This window comes from Miniopterus natalensis, chromosome 7, assembly GCF_054644295.1.
Source record: "Miniopterus natalensis isolate mMinNat1 chromosome 7, mMinNat1.hap1, whole genome shotgun sequence".
NCBI lineage: Eukaryota > Metazoa > Chordata > Mammalia > Chiroptera > Miniopteridae > Miniopterus > Miniopterus natalensis.
In genome coordinates, this window is record NC_142087.1 from 707,419 (window position 1) to 733,811 (window position 26,393).

At 38.1% G+C, this 26,393-nt stretch overlaps 1 protein-coding gene across 2 annotated transcripts in view; it reads left to right on the forward strand.

Moving 5' to 3' along the window:
• The window catches only part of CEP192 (centrosomal protein 192), an 80,551-nt gene extending 57,976 nt beyond the window's left edge, over positions 1-22,575 (forward strand). The window contains exons 34-46 of one of the 2 annotated variants that reach the window (XM_016197294.2): positions 469-578; positions 2,390-2,540; positions 5,510-5,685; positions 6,321-6,444; positions 7,943-8,048; positions 8,492-8,699; positions 11,191-11,270; positions 12,203-12,298; positions 13,766-13,885; positions 14,323-14,444; positions 15,128-15,257; positions 15,715-15,773; positions 22,132-22,575. In XM_016197294.2, coding sequence (XP_016052780.2) covers positions 469-578; positions 2,390-2,540; positions 5,510-5,685; positions 6,321-6,444; positions 7,943-8,048; positions 8,492-8,699; positions 11,191-11,270; positions 12,203-12,298; positions 13,766-13,885; positions 14,323-14,444; positions 15,128-15,257; positions 15,715-15,773; positions 22,132-22,273 — 1,624 coding nt within the window. In that variant the 3' untranslated portion in view covers positions 22,274-22,575. The remainder of the gene's footprint in view (positions 1-468; positions 579-2,389; positions 2,541-5,509; positions 5,686-6,320; positions 6,445-7,942; positions 8,049-8,491; positions 8,700-11,190; positions 11,271-12,202; positions 12,299-13,765; positions 13,886-14,322; positions 14,445-15,127; positions 15,258-15,714; positions 15,774-22,131) is intronic. The other variant, XM_016197295.2, reaches the window with a different exon arrangement.
• Positions 22,576-26,393: the final 3,818 nt, after the last annotated feature.

A 26,393-nucleotide genomic window follows, 5' to 3' on the forward strand; every position in this document is an offset into this window, starting at 1 on the left:
TCTGTTTGCGAAATTTACAATTCAGTTCTCACACATTAAAGATTCTTTAGAAGAGGCCAGATAAACATAGTTATATGGTAACTTAAATGTCTTATTTGTATCATTTTCTTGGCATACTCTTTTTTTTTTTCTGAGACAAATTTCTGTCACCAAATCATCACAATTAATGAAAAGTAACACCTGAAAATAATCTAATTTTATTCTTCTTTCTACTCTTATGTTAGAGAGTTCTTGTTCTGGTGTTAATATTTAACTGAAACTGATGGTTGTACTGCTAGAAGTTTTAAGGGAGCTTCCAAAATAGGTTTTCTTTTAAAAATTACTTACTAGGAATTACTTCCTAGGATTTAAGACACGATATCTATGTACTAATGTATCATGCTGTTAGTTGGATTTGCCAAATACACTAATAAAAATAAGGTCATTTTATATGTAAAACCACTTTTGAATAAAAATGTCTCCTGGCAGAGCTCTGTTGCATAAACCTGGGATTCTAGAACAGATCCTTCCAGAGCATAGCATGCTTCAGAACATTGATTTTGCTGAAGCATTTCAAGATGAGCTGCTAGTAACTGAAGGTAAGAATTTCAACATGTCTTAAATCTTTTGTGTTATTTTTAGTATTATCTAGATCCAGTCATGTAATAAGGAGGAAGAGTATTAGTTTGATTTTGACGTCAGGCTGAGTTTGAGCCACAATTCTGCTGTATTATTTTGGACATGTTACATCACTGAAATGAAGTGTTCTCTGTAAAATGAGAATAATAATATCTAACTTTTCATCCATCCAGATCTGTTTGATATAAACAATTCAAGGATTTAATGGTGTTTATTACTGATACAAAAGATATGTGTTCGGACATTCGAATTGTGTAAAAATGTAGATTTTCATCACAGTATTGTTTATAATACAAGAAGTTAGAAATAACGTAAATGCCCAAGAGCAGTGGATTGTTTAGTTATGCAATATAATATTTTAAAGCTATTAAAACGATGTGATACTTTATTAACAAGATGGAAACCTCTTTATTTATTGAGAAAAATTATTTTTAAAGTTTGCATAGTAAGATATCATTTTGGTATAAAAGTAATTTAGTGTTTATATATAGCTAAGTAGGTAAAGTTGCAGGAGTGTACACACCAAAATATTAACATTGGTTATGTTCTGGTGGTAGAATTTCAATTGGTAGTGTCCTTCTCCCTCCCCAGTTTTGTTTTTTAGTTTTTAAATGATGAAGTATATATTGCTTCTGAAATATGACATGATAAAGGAAAAGGATAGTTATGCCTTTGTAGAGGTGATGTAGAGTGGTCTGCAATCTTTTCAGTAATTAAGAGTCTAGAATATCTGCTCAAAGGAAAGGTAGCAGTGGGGGATTAGTTAAAAATAATGAAAAGACTTGAAGTGGACCTTGTCAACACTGCATTAAGGGAGCAGAGTATGGAAGGAACCTTGGATTTGGAGTTAAAACTCAATTCAAGACCCATCTCTGCCATTTTAGCTCCCCTAAGCTTCACCTTCCTTATTTCTTCCTCCTAAGAAATATCCCAGTAAAAGAAATTAAACTGAACTGTGCTGTGTAGTTGGAACACAAACATTTAGTAACATATTGCAACAACAGTGAAGACTGATTGAAAGTAGGTAGTCTAAGTTTATAGTGTTTCAGAGCTTGGCACAGTTTCATGATTCAGCAACATTTTATTCATTGATTGGACATGTATTGAGAGTACAGGGTGCCAATCTATAGAGATAGAAGATGCAGTGCTTGCCCTTAATGGGCTTACAAGCTCGGGGGAAGACAGATGATTAAGGTACAGTGTGAAAAGCGCATCGTAGCTGTGTTTAAGAATCTGGGAGAGCTCAGAGGAAGGATACCCCATGTAGAATGAGGTGACTCTGGAGGAATCTTGAAGAATCAGATGGGGAAGGTTGTTCCAGGGAGAGGGAACCTCATGTACAAAAATTCAACAAATGTGTAATATTAAAGGCCGGGTTTATAAACCCAACCAAGAGATAAGTAACATGCCAGGATCACCCATCTAAGATAGGGTTGAGTTGGGACTTCAGAGGGGTCTTTGGGACGCCAGATTCTACCTTATTCCATATTGTACTTGAGGAGACTGAAGCTTAGAGAGGTTAAGTTGCCAAAGGTTACTGAGCTAACTGTTGGCAAGGTTGTGGTTCATATCCAAGGCCGGAGGCTGAGCTGCTAAACATTGATGCTGAACTGCCTATAATTTCATGCTTATTAGTATTAAAAATCAAATTATCACCCACTCCCAACCTAACAGAGTAAAATTCTGTGACTGGTGAATATATATAAATGTATCTGGTATTTTGTGGTGTGATTATGTGGATTTATGTATTTAAACATTATTTCTATTTCAGTATATGATCTTCCCCAGCGGCCTAATGATGTTCAACTCTTTTATGGAAACATGCGTAAAATTATGCTTGCAGTAATTAGAGAATTCAGAGGTTCCATTTCTAGCAGAGAATTTCTTCAGCCTTCTTCTAAAGCTAACTTAGAATCTAAAAGGTAAAACAAACAAAACATCTGTCAACAGACTTTAAGATTATTTGATTCATAGTATAACTGGTCTTTTCCCTGTACTTTATTTATGTATTTGTCTCAAAATGTTTATTTCATCTTTATATTTTTGGTTTCAGTTGAAATAATTTCAAATATATGGAAAAGTTAAAAAATCATTCAGAGACCTCTCATATACTGCCTGCACTGATACTCCCCAGTTTTTAACGTTTTACCCATTTACTCTGTTGTTCTTTATGTATATGTAGCTTTTTTCCGAACCATTTAGGGTAAGTTGCAGGATGACCACCAAATAGCCCTGAGTTTCTTAAAAACCCAGCTGCTCTCTCACGTCGCCGTGGCAGACGCGTCAAGATCGGGGCAGACAGTGACACAGCCAGTGCCGTCAGGCCACAGGTCCATCCAGACTTCCCCAGTTCCCCAGTGCTGTCCTGTATAGTTAAATCACACAAACAGAAACCTTTCCCCTTCCTCTTCCTCTGTAGTCCCGAATTTAATCTAAGATCACACCTTTGGTTAGCCTGTCTCTTTCATCTCTTTTACTATAGAACAGCTCCTCTTTCCTTATCTTCCATGACTGAGATATCAGAGGGGGTTGAGTTATCAAATCAGATCAAATAAAAGATTTTAGATATTAACCAGAATCAAAGATACTGACCAGAATTAAGCTTTACTAATAATTTAAATTATAACTTATGTGGTATTTTTGCAAACATGTATGCTGTATAAATTCATAAGTTTCAGATTTTTTTTGCCATAAGCAATTCTAGACAGACCAGGAATATACTGTTCAACATGCTGAGGACATTAATGTCCTTAATGCTGAGGACATCAGTGTGTTTGCCAGGAGATGTCATCAGCAAGGTGACATCTGGGGGATTTCACCAGGTCGTCTTTCTTTCTTTTCTGGGTATTCCTTGGGAAAAAGGAGAAAATAGGCTGTAGGCCAGCTGCTAACTGGCCCTTTTCTTACCAATGACCTTGATGTTTCTGTAGAGTGCAGGTAGTTACTGTGTAAATATTCCTCAGTTTGTAGATTCTGAACACCACAGAAATGCTATTTGTTTTCTCAGTGCGTCCTCTCCGAGTGGTAAAACAATGCTGATTTGTCCCAGTCCTGGAAATATTTTTATCATTTAGTTAAAATGGTGTCTGCCAGGTTTCTTCACCGTAAAGGTAGTTAAGATCTTGGAGAAGGTGAATCATGTTGTTCCTCATCAAACTTTTAGCACCTAGTGATGAGTGCTACCTGAATCACATATTACTGTCTTGTTTACCAAATAGTGATTTTTCTGATTTCATTTTCCTACATTTATTAGTTGTCTTTGCACTGTGAAGAAGAGGTTTACTTTTCCCTTTTTTGTGTACTTACTCACTGATTTAGGGCGGACTCATTGGTTCAGTATTAATCCTTTACCGTCATCATTTGGTCCCTTAATTCGGCTCCTTGACGCTTCTCATGTGCTCACGTCCTTCTTTGAGCACTTCCTTATTCGGCGGCACAGCAGGGTAGTCTAGGCCTGTCTTCCAGCTTCCCTTCCAAACCCTAGAGCAGCTGAGACTTCTCTTAGAAGTCTCGGTTCCTTTTGTCAGAGAATGGTATTGAAACCAGGACATGGGTAGTCAGTGTGATACTACTTTTGAGATGTCATTACTTTTAGGCTTCCTCAGTGGACAGAGCTAGGAAACAAATGCCTTTATATATAAGTCGACATGTATCCATATCTGTCTATAAATATGTTAAAACTATGAGTTTACACTGATACTTCCAATTCTAATCTAACAAAAGACAATGTATTCCTTTTTTCTTTTCTCTAATTGTACCTTTTTTCTCCAACACTGAGAATCCTGGCTCTATTATCCTCAATATATTTACATGTTACTCATTCCTTCTGTTTTTAAGCAATCTTCTCATCACATGGGCTGTCTCCCTGGGTCCAGTGTTGCCAACTCATATTGCCTGAGAGTTCCTTTTAAGTCCCACTGCCACCAACTAAGCTCACTGCTAACTCAACAGCCACCTATCTTCATCATCCCAGTGCCTCTAGCTCATGCCAGCTTGCTTGCTTTTCCCTATGCTTAATAATGTTAATTTTCTTCTAAGATATTCAATCAAAGAAAGAATTAAAGGTAGTTACATATATTAAAAATTATCTTGAAAATCACTTATTGTGAAGTGCTGGTTCTTAGGAAGCTAAAAAGCCAAGAATAAACTTCTTTATTTTTAAAAACGATTCTTGACATTTGGCAGGTAACTCCATTATTTCCCTGAGGCATTAGACTCTGCTTTGAAAAGGAGAGGATGAGAGGGCAGTGGGTAAGGGTGATTTCTCTGTTGCTGAGTGTTGACATAAAGATGTTGTTCCACTGTAGGGTAGGAGAATTTGAATTCTGCACAGTTGAACTATAACTGAGTCATGCTCTTTTGTGATATCAAAATTTATTTGAACTACAGTTTTTTGTAATCTAAGGCTTATTTGAAAACATGGCTTCAACACTTAATTAAAAACTTGTTAAACCTTATTAGCATTTTTTACTGTGGTATTTTTCCCAGAAAATTTTCTTATGTTCAGGTTTTTTGGTGTTAGCATCTGAAACTAGTTATAGATACATTAAGAGTTTCATTGTTTTTTTTTAAAGTTCTTAATACTGCGTAATTTTCTAGTAAATTCTTGTAAGAGACCTCAGGTGGCATGCAGAAGTCAAAGCAGGAGAGAAATTACTCACTGAGTATTCTTAGTAAAGATTAGTATAATAGTATTTGACCTTTTCTGCATTTTTCATGCATTACTTTAAGAATACACAATCTGAAGGATTTTATTCACTGAGAAATGCACAGTATGTAATGCACTTTCAGTTTTATCTAATTGTTTTTAAGTTTATGAGGAATTAATTTTAAAATGTGACACAATCTGGCTTTTTATCACTTTTAATTTTTTTCTTCTTTCTTTCTGTAGTGAATCTGACAGTCTTGGGAAACACAGTGGCAATGTTTCTTTGGATGTTTTACCAGTTAAAGGTCCTCAAAGTTCTCTACTTTCACAAGTTGTTCACCTACCTCAAGATAAATCATCATCTGAAGAAATGTGGACTGTTCAACCTGAACACTTGATTTTGGTAGCACCTTCTACTTGTGAGTATGTCAGCGATGACATGACAGGAATGCACTCTGAAACCCAGGGCTGTACTTGCTTTGTACCCATGGCTCATCTAGGAAATATACGTGGACTTTATGTACAAGTGACTGGTGGCTTTCATAGGTACTCCTCTCACTCACTAGAGACCCAGCTCAGACTTGACCTCAGCATCATTCTGACACAAGGCCATGGTCCTCAGTCTAAGTTCCCAGTTCCCTGTCTGGCAGAGCCACTTAAGATCCATGGTCCCTTCTTCCCACCACATCCTCTGCCCTAAAGAAATCATTTGGCACTTGGCCTCTTTTACCCTTAACATTGATATAGTTGGTTCAGAGTAGGAATAACTCTGGTACCTATGTATATGCCCAAGACCAGGTGGTAATAGCAATTTCCAGATTTTTTCTCTCCCTTTGTTCAGTATTTGAACTTTGTTCAGTGTCTTTGAGTTTTCCAAGAGTAAAGAGATGGTCTTGCTTTACCAGGGACTTGAAGTTCCTGTAACTGGGCAGTTGAGAAAGCAAAATAAGCTGGTTTACTAGTTTACTTACTTAGGATTTATTTTTACTGTTTATAACCTTGTCTTTTTCACTAATGCTATATGTAAGTAACATTTATTTATCTGATATAATAGGTGATCTGGCAAAAACTGCTCGTTTCCAGATTTTAAATAATTCTGTTAGGTTACTGAAATTTGAGCTGTACTGGCCAGCACACTGCCTTACAGTGACACCACAACATGGATTTATTGAGCCAGAGTAAGTATGCCTTCTCTTTCCTCTGGGCGTGTTATTCAGATGCTGGCATGGTAACTTTTTAAGGATCAAATAATATACTGTTTTCATTTATTCAGTAGAACTTTGCCATGTGCTGACTCTGTACAGTGTGCCATGTATGGTTCTGAGGGACTTACAGTGAGTTCAAGACTCATGCTACTTAGTGGAATAAAGACCATGTCCATAGCAAATATGATATATAGCCTACAAGGGTCAGGAAAGACGTGTGAGGTGGGAAAGAGTTCTTGGAGTAGAAGACATCAGAATGTTACTCTGACTACAAAATTACAAAGCAAGGGATACAATCAGATCTGTGATGAGGGGTGGTGGTCTCTGAAGCCCAAATGGTCTGCCTTTCATTACCTTGGATTTCGCTCCCTTATTCTATAGGTTTTGTCTAAAGGGCATTTTATAGACAAAGCTTCCTGACTGGATATGTCTGAGCCATAAACCTAGCTTGCCATTTTCTGCAGAGACTATTCTAAGATAGAAGGAAGTCTTTGGCGGCCTAAAGTTGATAAGCAGCTGTCCTTTATATGCAGCTTAATTATTGATGGGAGGTAAAGCCACAGCTCCGCAGCTTTTTAGGGACCGTGTCTGGGTCAGCACAGAACATTCACATCTGAAAGTTGCTTCATATTTAGGAATAGCAGTTTTGCAGAAGAACAACATGAAGTTTATTTACTTTGCAAAATGATGGAGTATACATTGTAGAAGTTTACTTGACTAAGACCTGAGGTAAGGTATGGTTAGAGACACTCAGAGAAACATTCCTAGGACCAAAGCAGTCAATTAAACGCTTACTAATTAATGGCTGAAAATTTAGAGAAATGATAGGACAGGTTGTTTACAAAAAACTTTTCCCATTGCCCACATGTTTAGCTATTAGCAATGGAAAATAATCTTTCTATGCCATTTTTGATGTGTACTGAAATAGCTTTTATAACTGGAGGTTTAAGTCGCAAATCTGACTACATTGTCCATATCTCTTCTTTGACATCCCATAGCTCTTGAAGACAACAGTGAACACAGAAAATTTTAGCAACTGGGAAAAAAGAAACAATCTTTTTTCATTCCTTTATTGTCTTCTCCCTTTTCTTCCAGTTTCCTCCCATCTATTACGTTTTCTTCGTACTGGGACAGTATCATTCTTTATTCTCAAGCGGCTCAGAGCTTCTAGGATTGGTCTTTTGCTCTAGAAATTTTAATTTTGAATTGTTTTTAAATGGTGTTTCTACAGTATGGTCTGTTTTTTCACGGGAGTTTGCTCTTAGTTTATGGGTTCATACTTCTTTCTGTTAGCTGCTGAGTTGGGGTTGACGCAAAATCAGATGTGTATGGGAACTCACCTCTGTCATCTGCTCTTCCTGAGCAATAGGGAAATAGTTGTTTTTGATAGGATAGTATTTATAACTGTTGTGGTTATTGCTATTAAAGTATAGGATATTCTTGGTTTTCATTATTAAATTCTTTTTTTAAGGAGTAAGCTGCAAATTCTTGTGAGTCCTAATTCCTCCTCATCTGCAAAACAGTCAATGTTCCCATGGAGTGGTTTGATCTATATACACTGTGACAATGGACAGAAGGTACTTGTTAAAGTTTTTTTGAGCAACATTTCTCTTATTTTAACTTATGTTGTATCTTAAGTGTTGTAATTCTTATTAGCACTTACATTTCAGAAGTCAAATGAAGGTGTCTGCTTTTTCAACCCAACTAGACTTATTTAAATAGAGCATTTAGTACAGAGATTTTCCATTAGTGATCTGAATAATTTTCCTGGGAGGGGGCAGGAATGGAGAGTGGTGTCTAGAAGCCATTATTAATTTGTAAAATTTGCCTTGAAAAAAGGGGAGTTTGGGCATAGGGGATAAAGTCAAAGATTTAGTTTGATCTGAATAAACTTTAATTTCTAAATTCATCAGTATTTTGTATGGCATCACTTTTCTCTACCACGACTTAAAAATAAGAATTGTTTCTTTAAAAGTTGTAGCTACATTTGTGTATTATCCCTTTATTTGGCTCATTTCAGAAAATTGTGAAAGTTCAAATTCGAGAAGACTTGACTCAAGAAGAACTTCTCACTCGTTTGGCCTCCAGGCCATTTGGAATCCCTCCTCCAGTGACTGAGCCTTTAACTAGGCATCTTATAAAACCAATGACAAAACCACCTTCCACAAAAGTTGAGATAAGAAATAAGACTGTTACTTTTCCTACAACAGAACCTGGTGAAACTTCAGGTATCGTATCACAAGATTATTTAATTCAATGTCTACTGACATATTGAGTGTAATATTCTTTATTTAACCATATATTAGTGATAGGTACAAAATTTTACCCCCTTCAGGACAAAATCAAGCAGGTTTTGGCAATCATTTCAATGATGAGATGGATTTGGGGGAGCTTAAAAATCATAACTTTTAAGGTACTTAACAATCTGTGTATTCTAGGAGTCTTACATTTTATTTGGTCAGAATCATCCTTCCTCAACTCTCACTAGATCTTTGACTAGAATTGCTAATAACTTGGTAGCTGAAGATGAGAGGAAAGTGGGTAGAGCCTGGCTCTGTCACTTACTGAGGTGGCTTTGAGAGTCAGTGTCTGTCTCTCTCCCCTCTCTCTCGGCTCAGCCTAAAGGACTAGGATTATACTTGGGACGTATTAGAAAGAATTCGGGACCATCTGTTACTTGGCCCTTAGCTCCTGGCTGCTTTCATTGATTTTGTCTTCCACTCAATCTGTTTCCTACATCCAAAATCCCCTCTTAGATTTTGTCATCACCAATAGCTGTACCACATTTTCACTCTCAGTTTCAAGCCTGACACGTCCTGACCATCACCCTCCTATCTTTCCAGCTCACTTACTCGGAATTACAGGAGTTCTCTGACCTCATTCCGCCCTCCAGGCTACTGACTCTACTACCTTTTCACTCTCTAGCACCCCGCCCATATCCCACTTCTCTGATAACCCTCCTTGAATTCTGTGGTCTATCATTGTAACTACTGCTTCTCATTCTTAACTTCCTTGTGCCCCCTCTCCTGCCACATTCCTGTCAGGCAAAATTCTAACCCGTGTTAAAACCAATTGTTTGCCTGGCCAGGCGTGTCTCAGGGGTTGAGCATCAACCTAGGATCCAGGAGACTGTGGTTTGATTCCTGGTCAGGGCACATGCCTGGGTTGCTGGCTCGATCCCCAGTCAAGGGCATGCAGGAGGCAGCCGATCAATGACGACTTTCTCATCATTTATGTTTCTCTCTCTCTCTCCCTCTCCTTTCCTCTCTCTGAAATCAATTAAGATATATTTAAAAACAACCCAATCAGCCAATTATTTACCTACTCCATGTCCCTATCTTAGCAGCAGAACATTGCTGGAGAAAACTACAGCCATGCTGACTGATTCATGAGTGCAACTCTCAGATCAACAACACTGGGCTCTCTCCCAGCCCTCCTTAGTATGTGTCCTTCACCCATCTCTAACAGTTTTTAACAACTCCTTTCTTAAAGCTCCTACTCCCGCTATCCTCCTGTATTCCTGCTCTCACTCTTTCCAACTCTTGACTTTGCCTCACAAATCATTGAAAATACAGAAGCCCTGAGGCTAAATGAAAGGCTTCTGTTTCCATCAAAGATAAAACCCTTTTGCTTGGAATCTATTCTCGCCTTCTCAGGAACTTCCTCCGGCTCTTCCTCTCTTCTGTGTCATCAGTTTTTCCTTAGCACACAATATGCTCTACTTTCACCTATTTATGAAGTGCCCTCCTAAGCCTTGCTGCAGCTGCCCACTTCCTCAACACCCCTTCCTAGAGAAGTGATTATACTCCCTGCTTTAACTTCCTCAGGCCGTTTAGATGCTGCTACCACCATGCCCTGAACCCACTCCTATCCAGGCCACTGAAAAAGCCCCACTTTGCCAAATCCAGGGTCTCTGCTATGTCTTTGCTAAATTGACCTCTCAACTGTTGACCACTGCTTCCTCTTTGGAATACTTTCTTCTTGGATGCTCTCATGCTCTTTCTCAGGTTCTGCTGCTGATGACTCTTCCTGGACCTGCCTGTGTCCCCTTTCTTCTCTGCTCTCCCTGTGCCCCAGAAGTACACACCAGGCAAGCTGCTCAGCTTCTGCATATGGGCCTTTCACAAAAACAGAACACTTGTTTCACTCATGAAACCTGCTTCTGCTTTAGCCTCACCCATGTCTGTCAGTAAGTGGCACCACTGTTGAGCCAAATCCCTGGAAGTTGCTTTCTTTTCCCTCCCTCCCTCCTCCTATCCAGTCCGTTAGCTAGTCCTTTGCAGTCTGTCTTCAAAGTAAATCCCATATCTGGCCACTGCTTTTCCTCCCATTGCCACGATTCAAGTTGATGCAGGCTACCTCATGCATTGTCCCTCAACAGCACTGCTGCAGCAACAGCTTACAAGGGCTCCTTCTTTCACTCGGACCCCCTTGCAGTCTCTCCTACACTGCAGCCAGTCAATTCTTAAAAATGGAAGTCAGCCTATTGCTTCCTTGCTTAAAATTAAGCCTTTTGGTAGCTTGGCATTGCACTTTGATTAAATCCAGGATAGGATCCTGTCAAATGTGATTTTGTTAGAAAATACTGTACATACTTCCTGTTGGACTGCTCTAGGGATCTGATGGTTGTATTTTTTTTCTATGGTGATGTAATCACAGTAATTTGCTTATTTATTTAACCTCTCCAAGACTGAATTGTTACACATATGTTTCTTTTAGAGAATTATCTGGAACTTCAGAATCATGGAAACACAGAAGTGAAGTGGTATCTGTCATCTTTAGCTCCACCTTATGTCAAGGTCAGTAATAATTGCTACCAGTGTAATTGTTTTAATGTTTAAATTTTAGGTAGGGTGTTCTGAAAATTGAATAATGAGTATAGGTTGAGATTATTGGCTTTTTGTTCCACTAATTCATTTACTTGATTTTCTCCAGAGATCTGGCTAATAATACCCGCTCAGTCTTTTTCACAAGGTGGTTTTGAGAGTCAAATTAGAGAATGTACATGAAAATATGTACTTACTCCATTTAATGCTGTCTCCTACAGCTGATTTTTATCTGGAATAGCTTTATTTTGAAGAATATATAAAGTTTTATCATAGAGTAGAACATTGTGTGTGTGCATGTGCATGCACATCTTTCCCTCCCAGGTTCTGTGTACCGTTGTATGTTTTCCACCAGTGGGAGCTAGTGCAGGAGGCAGAATTGAATGTTTTTTGCCACTGAGTGTTAGCCTACTGTATACTGCAAGTAATCTCTCCCAGTGGGCACTGCCTGAATTGAGTGTGTTGTTATGTGTATTGTTTAGAACACTGTGGCCTTTTTGGCATGTATTTTGTGTGAACCATATTAACAAAATGTGTGCAAAAGATAATGCTATATCTACTGAAAAGAAATAAAGAACTGGTATTGCATTGGATGTTAAAGTACACATTCAGCAGGATCTTCAGGGTCTTTGTGGAAAATGCAGTCCTTCAACATTATGAATAGCAGTCTAAAGATCACTAGCCAGGAAGAAGTGGCTGCTGGTGTAGAGAGGAGAGTGAACATGAGGCCTTGTGTGAACAGAGTCTAATAGCGCTCCCACTCTGAGGCAGGCATTGAGCTCTCCTTGTCCACTGCAAAATGGGTTTGCATGTCCTTGATAACCATAAAGGTGATGGTGTCATTCAGAATTGTTCCATTAAGTTGCATATTTTTTCATTTGATTATTTAAATGATTCCTTTATAGGGAGTTGATGAAAGTGGAGATGTTTTTAGAGCTACTTATGCAGCATTCAGATGTTGTCCTATTTCCGGTATAGTGGAAAGCCATGGAATCCAAAAGGTGAGTTTTGACATTGTTTTTACAGCCAGCTGGTATTGATTGGCCAGGAGTGTCTCATTTGTTTCCACCCAGAGCAGTTTACTTCACCTAGGCCAGTGCTGCTCACAGCCAGGCTGCCGCAGGAGGAGAGGCTCAGAACAAGTCAGTGGATTGCTTCCCACAGCAGAAAGCCTTGCTCTCTCAGCAGCAAAACAAAATACCATGCTTAGTGGCATGATTGATTTATATTTGGATTTAAGTACTTCATGTGGCTGCAGGATGCGTACTTATAACACACTTCAAGTAGCGCTAATCTAGACAAGTGTTTTGTGGTGGTGTCACACATTTGGAGATAGACTACAAACCAGTTGAAATGGGTGTATTGTGTGGTATGTGAATTATATCTCAGTAAAACTGTAAAAAAAGAAAACTGAGGGTGCAGGGCTAGATTGTCTTCCAGGGATTTTTCACACAATACTTAACATAGAAATGTAACCTCCATGATTTTTGTTGTGTTCATACTGTATATCCTGGCCTAAACCAACATTTACCATCTTGTCAGATCACATTTGTCAAATGAATTCTAGATCTGGTTTCTTAATTTAAGGTGGGGAGGGGGGAGCAAGGCACTTCATTCTGAGACCATTTAGGGAAGTATTACCAAGTAGCACAATTATTGATGTATATAATAGTGTTCTAGAAGGCGGGAAAAATTAGTTACAACCTAATTCTTAAACTAAAAGATGTACACAATAATTTTTTGAAACATTGGTCAGTTTGACGTGGGATTAAATGAGCTAATGAATGTTAAAGTTCCCATTATGTTCCCACTGTGTGACATGAAGTAATATTAGGTTTTCTTTCCTCTTTATTTTTTGGTGTTGGAAGGAGGTGTAAGTGGGACCCGTCTAATACGTGGTTCTGCCCCCAGTCGTTCCTGATAATTTGTTTATTTTTCTTCACTTAAGATATGGTTGTGTTCTTTCTTAATCTCAGTGTCCATGTCATCTTAAACAGTGTAACTCTCTCAGGCTTGCTGGCTGCATTGTTTCCTACGTTCTGTAGTGACAGAAACTAGGTCATGTAAGTGCATTAATGTTAAGTTCAGGCTCAAATACTGATTGTCACCCTAGCTAGTAGTCAGCATTTTTCACACTGAACTCTTTGGTGAAGTTCTTCCTTAACTCAGGTAAGCTGTATAAAATACTATTTTTAAATATTACAACTTTCATTATTTAGCTTTTTACAGGTTGTATGCATACAGTTCATATCTATAACTTTGAGCTGTATGGTCAGTGTAACTGGTTCTGACTGATGTTCTGAAGTTAACCATAAGAAAACCTTTTCTCTCTAAATTTAATAAAAACATATTTAAACATATATATTTTTTCCTTTAATTTTTTATACCAACACTTTGAGTTGGTAATCTAACTACATGTGTGTAAGATTCAGTGTCTAAACTTTTCTCCTGGATGTGTTGTTTTATAGGTCTCAATCACATTTTTGCCCAGAGATAAAGGAGATTATGCCCAGTTTTGGGATGTTGAATGTCACCCCCTTACAGAGCCTCATATGAAACATACCTTGAGATTTCAACTCTCTGGACAAGTGAGTATTACACTAAATTTAAATAAATTATTGTGTGTGTATATTAAAAATACTAAGTGAAACTGACATGAAAAACTGGCCTGAAAATGCAGAATATTTTCCTGGTATTATTCTAATTTCATTAATTCTGCTGAATAGCCTTATCTTAATCTTCTCATTTATCTTTATTAATTGGCATATTTGAAGTCTGGGTTTGGCTTTATGAAATCTATGATTGTATTGATTAGATAAGATACTGTGTGTGTGTGTGTGCGCGCGTGTGTGTAAGAATCTGAGCAGTGGAAAGTATAGGGTTTGTGATTTAGGGAATTTAAAAATCTTAGGTCTCTCTTTATAAAATTGTGAAGGAAATAGTAGAATTAAAAAAGGTAAATGTCCATATGTTTTCCTAGAGTATTTATTTCTCTGCTCCCACCCTGTGATTTATTTTTATATAGAGTGTCAAAGCAGAAAATGAGCCTGAAAATTCATGCATTTCTACAAATACTCTTATTAAAATAGATAATTTAGTTAAGCCTCGAAGACAAGCTGTATCAGAAGCGTCTGCTCTCATACCTGGGTATGTTGTTCTTTGTCATTCTTACAAAATTTTCCCCAGTATTTTATTGAGGTATAATTACATTCAGTAAAATGCTCAGGGACTTTACCTATGAGTTTATGTGTGTTGTTATCACTCCAGTCAAGATAGAGACTATTTTTCTTGCAGTGGAATGTTCTTTAGTGTCCCTTTGCAGTCAGCCCCTGCCCTCACCCCAAGGTTTGTTCTGTTCTAATCTATTGAGATAGGTTAGTTTTGTCGCATATCATATACGTAGGCACTCTTTCTATCTGGCTTCTTTCACTTAACATACTTTTTTGAGGAATTCATTCGTGGTGTTGAGCAATCTGTAGCTTGTTCCTTTTTATTGTTTAGTATTCCATCATATGAACATTTCGTAATTGATTTATTCACTTTCCTGTTGACATTTGGGTGGCTTCTAATTTGGCGCCATTATGAAGGTGCTGTGAACATTATTATGTGTGTATTTTTGTGGACATATTTTTTTCATTTTGGGGGAGGTAAAAGCACCTAAGAATAGAATTGTTGGGTCATATGATAAGCATGTAAAATAAACTGCCAAGTAGTTTTCCTAAATCAGTTGTGCCATTTTACACAAATTAAAGCACTACTCCATAATTTAATATATCTAAATAGTTTAACTGTGGGTTTTAAATAGATAACTTTTAAACCTATTTTTAAAGCAGACAACTTGACCTGACCTACCGTGGAGTTTATGCCCCAGAAGATGTGTATCGGTTTCCACCAACTAGAGTTGGGGAATCAAGGACATTAAAAGTCAATTTGCGAAATAATTCTTTTATTACACACTCGGTAAGTTGGAAATACTACTGTGGGTTTTAGAAAAAGGAATGTATCCAACTATTTGATAAACATTTTCCTTGTAATTAGAAGCTTTATGTTATAGATTAAATTTAAGTTCTAATAATGAGTTTTTAAAATGCCTTAATACCATATTTAAAAAGAAACTCATGGAAAGGTCACGACCCTTTACCTGAAAATCAGAAATATTTAGCACTTGTTTTTGTTTTCATACTTTTCATTTTTTAACTTTTTCTTTGTTCTATACCATCAGACCAACATATTTCTTGATAACATTTACTCTAGTCAAAACTAGAGTAAATACGTATTAAAATTTTCCCTTATGTGTTTTTATGAGCATTTATTGCCTTACCTAATTTTGTGGCTATACTTAAATTTACGTATGTAAATGTTATATTCAAATATCCAACTTGCATAACTTCATAAAGTGTTTCATGTTAAATTGCAGCTAAAGTTTTTAAGTCCCAGAGAGCCTTTCTACGTCAAGCATTCAAAATATTCTTTGAGGTGAGTTTATTATAAATAAAATGTTCTCATCCTAGTGCAGGAATTTGTTTTCAAGACATCAAGATTTCTCTTGGGAGTTAGGACTTGTGAGGTCTCCCTCTGTTGCGCCCCTCATCCTTATCACCAACACTGCAGAGCAGTAAACACATGGGTCTTTTTTATTATTATTATTAATATGTTTTTATTCATTTTAGAGAGAGAGGAGGGGAGAGGAAGAGAGAGAAACATTGATCGGCTGCCTCCTGCATGCCCCCTATTGGGGATTGAGCCCGCAACCTGGGCATGTGACCTGACCCGGAATCAAACCAGTGACCTCTTGTTGCATGGGTTGATGCCGAACCACTGAGCCACGCTGGCTGGGCAACACATAAGTCTTCTTAAATAAGAAAAGAGATGAGGAGCCTAAAGGGAAAACATTTTGTGACTGAACACTAGTGTGCTTTACAATGTAGCAACCCAACCTTCATGCAATGTTTTGGACTTAGCATGATTCCTGTTACCCAGTATTGTGTGAGCCACATAAATACATGGAACCTTAATTATCTTGTGATTGATTTTAGAATAATTCCTCCTTCAAATATTTTCACTGTGCTGAAAATGAGCAATTTAAATTTTCACTAATTTGGACAAAAATTAGTTTTCCCAGATTAATTGGGAAAACTTTCATTATGGTATTTTAGAGGTGTCGTTCTTCAAGTACCCTATGTTACTTTTAGATCAGGGCCTCATTTTCTTATTGTCCTTACTAATTTTCTTTTTTCATATGATGTACATTTAAGTTGAAATATGAAACTTGTCTGTCTCTGTTATATAAGTTCTATTGGATTTAATTCTGAAGAGTAATTTTATCTTCGTCTTTAATTAAACTAATTATTATAAGATCTTTCATTTTAGCATTAGGAGACTATTCAAAAAAAAACATGTTGTATTCTAAGAAAACTTGGACCATTCAGCAAACATTCTAGGGCTGTCTTTACTGAGGTACTAAGACCAGCAGTGCTATACCTTAGGAGCTTACACATAGATCTAGGTACTGAAAAGGGGGAGGCCTGTTCCCTCTACCTCTTACCTTTTCATTCTTTCATTTCTTTCACCACCCCTTCTGCATCATAGGTACTGTAAAACATGTTATTTTATGTACTTGGGTGTTAAGCATGTTCTTTGCCTCCTAAGAAGGATAACCTGGAGACAGAGTGCAAATTCAACAGTGAATATATCTAGAAAATTATCATAGATTTAATGTCTTTAAACCTCAATTTCCGAACTGGTAAAATGGAGATGATTATGGTCCTGACAGCATGTAATTGTTATGAGGAATACGCAAAGGTGAGTGAGTATTAGTGCCGGTCATAGGAAGCACTCAGCTGATGATGGTATCTTCAGTGTTATTAGTGAAGCCCTTCTTTTAGTTGGTCTCACTGGCAGGATCCATCAAGACTAACTCCAGAGATTTTGGTATAACCTTATGGTTTCCTATCAGTGCTTTCCCATGTAATCCCTTCAGTAACTACATAGAAGAGAAAGGCCTGAGTTTTAAAAAACTGCTAAACCCAAGTTTTCCAGCTTCTCTGCTCTGTCAGAGTTCTTGTTTCCCAGCAGTCTGTGGACCTCTCCACAGTTAATGAAGGTTTGTTTGCCTTGATTGATTTAAGACCAGTGATGTTATACTAGTGTTATAATAGGTTGGTACTATTAAATACATAGTGGCATAATTGCAGAAGTGATTAGTTTATTTAAAAATAGTTTATTTAGTCTGGCCAGTGTGGCTCAGTGGCTGAACATCGACCCATGAACCTAGAGGTGAAGGTTGGATTCCTGGTCAGGGCACATGCCTAGGTTGCTGGCTTGATCCCCAGTAGGTGGCGTGCAGAAGGCAGCCAATCCGTGATTCTTATCATTGATGTTTCTGTCTCTCCCTCTTCCTTCCTCTGTCTGAAATCAATAAAAAAAATAGGTTATTTAAATTCCCAATTGTAACTTTTTAGTAACTGAGTACAAAGAGACACTGTACAAATGACCTGTCCTGGATACTATTGTTATCTGAGTTTGAACTTGATCATAACTGCATCATTAATTCTGCTTCCCTTTAATCTCTTCCTGGTTCACATCCTGATCTTAACAAGCTTTATGCACTCGTGTATCTTTAAACACAAAGTAGACTGGGTGGAACACTTTGGTATAAATAGCATACGGCTGGCAGAACTTCCTGGAAGGGCTTCAGATTTTTGTTTCAGGGAGCTCTTACGTGAAAAATTATTTTTTTAAAGAAAAGCTTCTTTAAAAAGTTCCAAGAACTCTTATAGGTGTTTTGTTTTGGTTTTTTCTTTTCATTCCCTTGAGCAGCCTAGTACCGACTTTTTTTAAAACAAAAGATGAGCATTTAGCTCATCCAGAGTTTTGGTAGAGAATCATTATTTAAAATAGGTGATACATTGCTTAGCTTTATGTCACTATTCCCTATTCTATGGCCAGAGGGGGAGGTAGTCAAAACTTGCCTGGAGTTAAACATTTATTTTCCAGCTTTCATCACTGAATACATTGTGGTTTGAAATTTTCTTTTGATATATATTTTTTGCTTAATTTGATTAACAGATTTTTTAAAAATTCTATTTCAGCTGAAATTTGTAAGCCAAATTAGTTACCTTCTTGACCCTTTGCAGAAAAAGAACCTAAACGTGTTCCATTGTAGGTGTTCCAAGCAGTTGTTTATTCCTAACATGGAGTATAGGAGCAAGACGAACTGAATGGAAAGGGTATGAGGGAATTGGAGTGGCAGTCCTTCTGTAGTGTCTAGTAGTTGTCATTAAGGTATTATAAATTCATAGAATACTGGCATTACCTAAAATCCAGTATAAGTTTGGCAGTTAAAATGTCAGATTATTTTCATATTAGTCACCCTTTTTTTTGTCATCTAATTTTTTTTAACAAACTAGTACTGATATTTTTTTTCTGGATTTAATATTTGTCTTACTAGAATTAGCAGTGATCACTGCTCTTCCTCATTTTCATGTTCATCCTGACTAGTAACAGACATAATGAAAAAATCCTAATAAGAAATTAAACTTTTATAAATGAGATGGCATTTTGCTTAGCTTCAACTTGTTTTCTAAAAACCAGTTTTGATATATGAAATGTGTTTGTTGCAAACTATTTAAAAGTAGACATTTTTATAGAGTTGAACTTGTTGACTCACCATTCCAGTGCTAGAAAATTTTAAGGTCTCATAAATTAGAGCACCGCTTTTCTCTGCAGCCTACGTCATGTTAATAGCACCTAAAAGAACTTAGAAATATGAGAATATGTTTTTAATTTCAGCAGAATTGGAGTGATTTACATAAGCTAGCATTTAAAATAGCATCACAAGATACATGTGTGCTTTATACTCTTTGAACATATTACTTTAAAATATTTTAAAATTTTTGTTTTGAAGAAAAACATAAATAAGGTAATTTTATACTTTATTAGTGGCAGCTACTTATTACTCTGAGCACAGTGAGTTTCCAGAAAGTTTTCATCCATATTAACTGTCGTCGTGGAACTTAGGGTAAATATGTAATGTTACAGATTCCAGCATCAACTCTCATAGCAGCAACTCAGTGTAAGTTTGATAAGAATAGGAAAATCTTGTGGTGAAGCACGGACTCTGTGATCTCTTTAGCTAAATGAAGTAAACTGTGGGGTGTAGAAAACTTCTTTCAGGACACATCCATAGGCTTAAATTTTACATAAAGGAAGGTGGAAAAGTTGGTTTCTCTATACATAAGAATGACTTATTTCAGTTTTGGAGAAGCAGAACTTTGCTACACTATCTCCCTTGAGAACTTTTACCACAAAACTGAAATAGTGGGTGCTGTTCTTACTATAAGTGTTGAGTGTTTTTGCATAAGTCCCAAATATTAGACACTTTGACTTTGGACAAGGGCTCATGAAGTATAATTGTTAGTTGAGATGAACAGTTAGCTTACTTTGGCAGGTGGAACAAAATCTATTCTGAGAAACAGTTCCCAGCCTTTCATTAATCACATTTTCGTTCACTAGATCACTGTCTGCTCTGTGACACCATTAACTGCACACTTCAGAGTGATAATGAGACTTCAGTCATTTGTAGGGCACATGAGATAATAATTGCCTGTGAGGCCTGATGGGGCTGCTTGCAGTAAGTTCTGACTTACAGAGTCGGAACTGACACATAAAAGTGGCATGGCTTGTGGGATATAAACTTACTGCAACATGAATGGGCAGGAGTTTCCCTCCAGAAGTTCCAGGGGTTTTGCCTAATGCAGATGTGGATGAGCATGAATGTATGTGGGGGTGTTTAACCCACTTAGTGGTAGATTTTTGTAAAGGTTCTTTTTTGGATTCTAGGTGGTCATCCCCGTCACATGTGTTTTTAAAAATAATTTGTTCATGTTTCTACTTAGCCCCCAAAAGGATCCTTCTGTTAACCCATTTTATTCAAGTCTAATATCTGTTGAGAAATCATAACTGGTGTGTTTCCCCCTCTCTGTGCCCAGGTCTCTATGCACACAGCGTGCTGTGGGTCCTAGCCAGCTGCAGCTTCTGAGCTGACAGGCCCTGCCGTGTCATTTGAGAGGGAAGGACAGTTCTCACAGAGTCACAGCCAGGGAACCACACTATCACTGGGCTGTCGTTACTTTTCACCTACACACAGGAACCAAGCATTTGTTACATTTTAAAAAATTTATCTGATAACGATGGTACCTTTGCTATGCTAATGTGCTTTTTTTCTACAAAAAGTGTTCCTTTTAAATTAAAAAATAAAAATTATGGGTATATAATTTGTAGGTTCTGATAAGCCCTTTACTGTAGATGGGGGCATGTGGGGAACCAGGAGGTTTAGAGTGCACCTCCAAGACTGCCTCTTTGCTTTCCTAATGTGTTATCACTTTTGCGCGCCTTTGCTCTAAAATTGATCTTGAGCTAGTGAAAGGTTTTGAACTATATTTTTCCATTGGGTTCAGCAAACTTGACTACTGCCTTTTCCCTTTTTAGTGTGTGTTGGCAGAGAGAGAGATTAGAGCAGTTTTTAATAATAGTACACGATGACATTTTAAAAAAATGTCCATCTTACTGGCAATGTTCTTTTCTAAATTGCACTCCACTTTATTCAAAGTATGTGTAAATCTAAAACAGATGACATATGTTTATCATAATATGTTTTTAAAAACACTCCCTCAGTTGAATATAGAACAGTTTTTTATTCCATATTGAAATTTGTTAATAATGGGACCTTCCAGAAATTTATTTTGGGTAATTTTATTACTTTTGGTAATTTATAAATTATGAAGCCTCTTAAGTTGGCAGATTGTACTACATTATTCTGAGTATTAAAATGCTAACATGAAAGAGAAAATTGTAGTTTGTCAGTGCCATGGGCTAGGTACCATAAAAGGTACATTAGCTTCAACATGGGAAAATAAGGTATTAATGCATTTGGAGAAACAACTTAAAAAATATACAGACACATATATATAATTTTTTTGTCTGCATTATCAGTTATATTCAGGAAAAGGGCTTTGAAGTACTCAAACCATTTCCTAAATTTCTAACTATTGGAAACAAAAGCATATTATCAGTTCTGATCCCTGAACTTTAAAGCATGTAGCTCTGAGGTGAGACGAAGGGAATGCAGTACCTCCCCTCTGAGGGAAGTCGGAAAGCCATAAGTTTTCACTTGGAAATGACTCAGACTGAAAGTAGATAATATCGCACAGGCTGTGGTAAAGTATATGGAGTCTTATTCACCAGGAGAATAAATACGTATTTTTGAAGCTCTTGGGACCTCATTTTATGAACTAAAACCAACCTGCCAACATACTACTTTTATACGTAAGGCACTCATTACCTGCCTCAATATCATCTGAAAATAAGTTTTAAAGATTTTTGGTAAAGTTTTATATGAATTTTGGAGCAAAAACGATACATTGTTGTTAACGATGGTCATGTGACAAGTCAGTTTATAATCTCCCCAGCGGAGGGTCGGGATATGCAGGGCATCCCCTCGCCCTTGCGTAGGCGGGCAGGCCCCTGCCTCTGCAGGCGGGCCGATGCTGCGCTCACGACAGGCCAGGACTCATCTCCACGCCGCCTTGTTACGGGTTAGCCAGGAGTGCGTGTGTGGTACTTTTTGAATCAGATTTTAGATTTTCCTCTCCTTTGTGCCAGTTTTGTAGTAAAATCATCAAAGAAATGAGAAATAAGTTTAGGTTGAATGTAACTGGACTAGGTTCTTCCACCAAAAACCCTCCTGAGCTCTCTGCCAGGCATTGTGTTTAACTGCGGCAGGTGAGTTGTTGCCACAGCATCAGGCTGCTGACATTTTCCTTTCTCTTTGCAGAGCCCAGCATTATATCAACATGCCCGTGCAGTTCAAACCAAAGTCGGTGGGCGTATTTGAAGCTTTGCTTGTTACTCAAACAGAGGAAGGCAAGAGCGTAGCTATTCGACTGATTGGTGAAGCTCTTAAAAAAACTAACTAGAATACATTTTGTGTAAAGTAAATGGCATAAGTTACATATGGTAAATTCATTTTTCTACACTACAATTATGCTTTTGTATATATTTTGTATGATAAATTAGATGTGTAAACAGTAGATTTTTGTTGTTTTGAGAAGCTAATACTGAAGACGTGACTAAAATATCATGTATCTGGCCTACAGTATTGTACTTAATTTTTACAGGGGAGAAGAAAGTTCTATTTTTGCATTGATTATGATATTCTGAATAAACTAGTATATATTTTAATGTGATATATCTAGAAATAAAGTTAATTTTCATCGAACTTGTGTTTTTTTTATATGATGTCATATAGAAATCAGAATATTGCTTTATTCTAATTATTACCAAGCTCCTGGGTCTGTTCTGTGACTTTTCTCTTCCGTTACATAGTTTTCTTTCCCTTAACAAATTCCTTCTCTCTTCCTTCTGTCCCTTAGCTAATTGCCCAGAGTAGAAAGAAAAGCTTTTTTTCTTTGTCCTTTTTTTTAAATTTTTTAATTTTTTAATATGCTTTTATTGATGTCAGAGAGAGGAAGGGAGAGGGAGAGAGAGATAGAAATATCAACGATGAGAGAGTCATTGATCGGCTGCCTCCTGCACGCCCCCTACTGGGATCGAGCCCGCAACCCGGGCATGTGCCCTGACTGGGAATCGACCTGCGATCTCCTGGAACTACTATCTCCTGGATGCTGAGCCACGCCCGGCTGGGCAGGAAAGCTCCCTTTTAGTGAAATTGTTTTTCCCCAGAGTGGAAAAGTCTTCATATTCTATGCCAATACATTGGAAAGGTTGATGTATTTCAAGATAGCATTTATTGGAAGTAAAGCCAAGTGAGACAACTGCTCCATAATCTGGTCTGGAAGGGGCACTCTGCAGGTACTGGTGACATCAGGGCACTGAGTCACTGAGCAGGCAGAAAAGTGCTTCTCTGTGACAGCTTGAGCTGTGGCAAGGCGTGAGGTAGAGAAGGTGATGTGGTTTCCTGGTTTTACCAGGAAGAACATATTAATTGCTTCTCAGCCATTACTAGTAAGTCTCCTGATAAAGATTTCTGAGCCTCAGCTAACGGCCTCTCCTTTGGAGCAACAAAATCCCAGCTTGTGAGCATTTGTGTGGTGGGGCGGGGCGATCACAATGGGATATTATTGATGGAGCAGAAAGACCTCGGAATTGGGTATAAGGTGCCTGGAGGACCTGAACCCAGTAGCAGTTTAGAACCCGTGATTGTGAGCTTGAGAGAGAAAAGTTCCTTCTTTTCTCTTCCACCTCATTTCCCTCTTGCTTAGAAACAATTTGTGAGAACAGTGTTCACAGGTTAAACACTTGTTGGTTTCACTGACGTTGCCCTACTCCAAGTCTAGGTATAGCTCACCAGTTGTGAGATGCCTTCACGTTTGAATGCGTATTTATTTGATGACAGTCACCCTCAAAAATTTTAAACTGATAGTTGCTTTTTAAAAATGTAACGCTTCCATTTCTATGTAACCATCATTTTGCCTTTTAAGTAATACTCAGGAGGTCACAAAAAAGAAGGGTTAAGCCAGCAAAGACACTTTAAATGTGACTCTCATAGATCAGGCACTATGGATATGCATTTCTTTCTATGCCTTCCTGTTTTGAAAACATGATGCTTAGAGTTTTAAGAGCAGTTGGATGCAAACCAAAGATTCGTTACAACCAGTCATCACTACTAATACCACTTATAGACCATTGGCTGTATCTCTAATGTGTAAGAGCATCTGATAGGCAAGGTTACAGAATAAGCTTTCCTTTCATTAGCTTTTCATCTAGAAGCTGATTTCCCTTCTTTCGCATCCATTCCCAGTTGGTATCTTGAGTCTTAATCTCTCCTCTGAGCTCCAGACTCTTATGTCCAACTGTGGATATTTCTACTTGGTTATCGAATAGGCATCTCAAACTTTGGTTTCCCTCCCTGCCTCAAACATATTTCTAACTCTCCTTAGCTCATCCAATTACTCAGCTAAAGCTCCTAAGTTTTGTGTCTTTTACCCTCACGCCCCACATCCACACTATCCAAAATGTATCAAGTAAGTCCATGCCGTGCCCATTGTTGGCCTCAGTGGCCTGAGCCTCCCTCTCTTTCTCTCAGACCACTGCAGTAGTTATCTCACCAGACTTTTGCTTCTGCTCTTGGCTCTAGACCCCTTCCCCACCAGCCAGCAGCTACATTTTAAAAAAAGTAGACCAGAACCAAGACTCCCCTGCTTTTATATATTTATACAAAATTACGTTCCACATAGTCTGAAGACTGGACTGTCCTGTGGCCTTGGAGGCCCATCATCATTTGGCCCCTGCCCCCTTCCAGCCTCATCCAACCTCCCACCCCTTGCTCACTAAGCTCCAGCTGTGCAGCACAGCTGGTTCTGCACCTCCCCTGTGACGCCTTTCCTGACCGCCTTAACCAAGGTAACCCCGACTCCTTATTGCATCACACTGCATGACAGCCCCTCTTCTCTGCCTGATACCTTCTCATATGTGTTTCCTAGGTAATTGTCTCCCTCCTCTAGAATGTAAGCTCTGCATGACTGTTGACCTATTCTCCCCGTCACTGCTGTGTCCTCAGACCTGGTCAGTGCCTCGTATGTGTGATGTGGCTGACTGGCCAGCAGCGCTCACTGCCCTGACCCAAATGTCCGAGCCATCCCTTCTTACCACTCCCAGTAAATATCATCCTACGCTTCCCCCAAGATTTCTTACCTGGTTTCTCACCAGTCTTCTGTAGACAATTCCTCATAATAATAGTTAAATGTTTATTGAGTGCTTCTATATGCCAAGTAATGTCCACTATGCTCTATATGCACTGTCACCCTTAATTCCCAGCAGCTTTTCAGACATAGACCCCTTCTTGGTGGGGAGGCCTCCCTGCAGCTGCAGCCTGCAGATATCCAGGAGGGCATCTGGGGACAGATAGATGGGTTGGTAGTTGGCTGTAGGTGGGGCTGAGCATCAGGAAGGGGGGTGGGCTGCTCTGGGATGGCGTGGTGTAGATGAGCAAACTCGGATTCAAACCTTGGTTTTTCTGACTTGGGTGTCCAGCTGCAGATAATAGAAACTGTCACTGAAGCTAATAATTAGAGAAAATGTAGCATATGTCTGCTCTTACAAGTTTTATTCCCTCTGGTTGTAAAGCATCCCTGAGAAAGCAAATTAGCATGTTCAATTGTTGATAGGTATGCGTTTATTTCCATTTTATTGTTCATACTTTTTATCTTTTTTCTTCTTAAAGAAGACCTTTCAACATTTCATGTAATACTGGTTTGGTGGTGATGAACTCCTTTAGCTTTTTCTTGTCTCTTTATCTGACCTTCAATTCTAAATGACAGCTTTGCTGGGTAGAGTAATCTTGGTTGTAGGTCTTCGCTTTTCATCACTTTGAATATTTCTTGCCAGTCCCTTCTGGCCTGCAAAGTTTCTGTTGAGAAATCAGCTGGCAGTTGTATGGGTGCTCCCTTGTAGGTAACTAACTGCTTTTCTCTCTCTGCTTTTAAGATTCTCTCCTTGTCTTTTACCTTTGGCATTTTAATTATGATGTGTCTTGCTGTGAGCCTCTTTGGGTTCCTCTTGTTTGGGACCCTCTGTGCTTCCTGGACTTGTAAGTCTGTTTCTTTCACCAGGTAGAGGCAGTTTTCTGTCATTATTTTTAAAAATAGATTTTCAATTTCTTGCTCCATCTCTTCGCCTTCTGTGCCCCCATGAGCGAATGTTGGTATGCTTCAAGTTGTCCCAGAGGCTACTCACACTATATTCATATTTCTGGATTCTTTTTCTTTTTTTTTGCTCTTCTGGTTGGGTGTTTTCTGCTTCCTCATGTTCCAAGTTGCTGATTTGATTCTTGGCATCCTCTACTGTTGATTCCCTGTAAATTATTCTTCATTTCATTTAGTGTATTCTTCATTTCTGACTGGTCTTTTTTTATGTTGTTTGTTGATCTCACCTAGTTTCTTGAAATTCTCATAAGTTCCTTGAGCATCCTTATAGTCATTGTTTTTAACTCTGTATCTGGTAGTTTGCTTGCTTCCATTTCATTTAGTTATTTTTCTAGAGATTTCTTCTGTTCTTTCCCTTGTGACATGTTTCTTT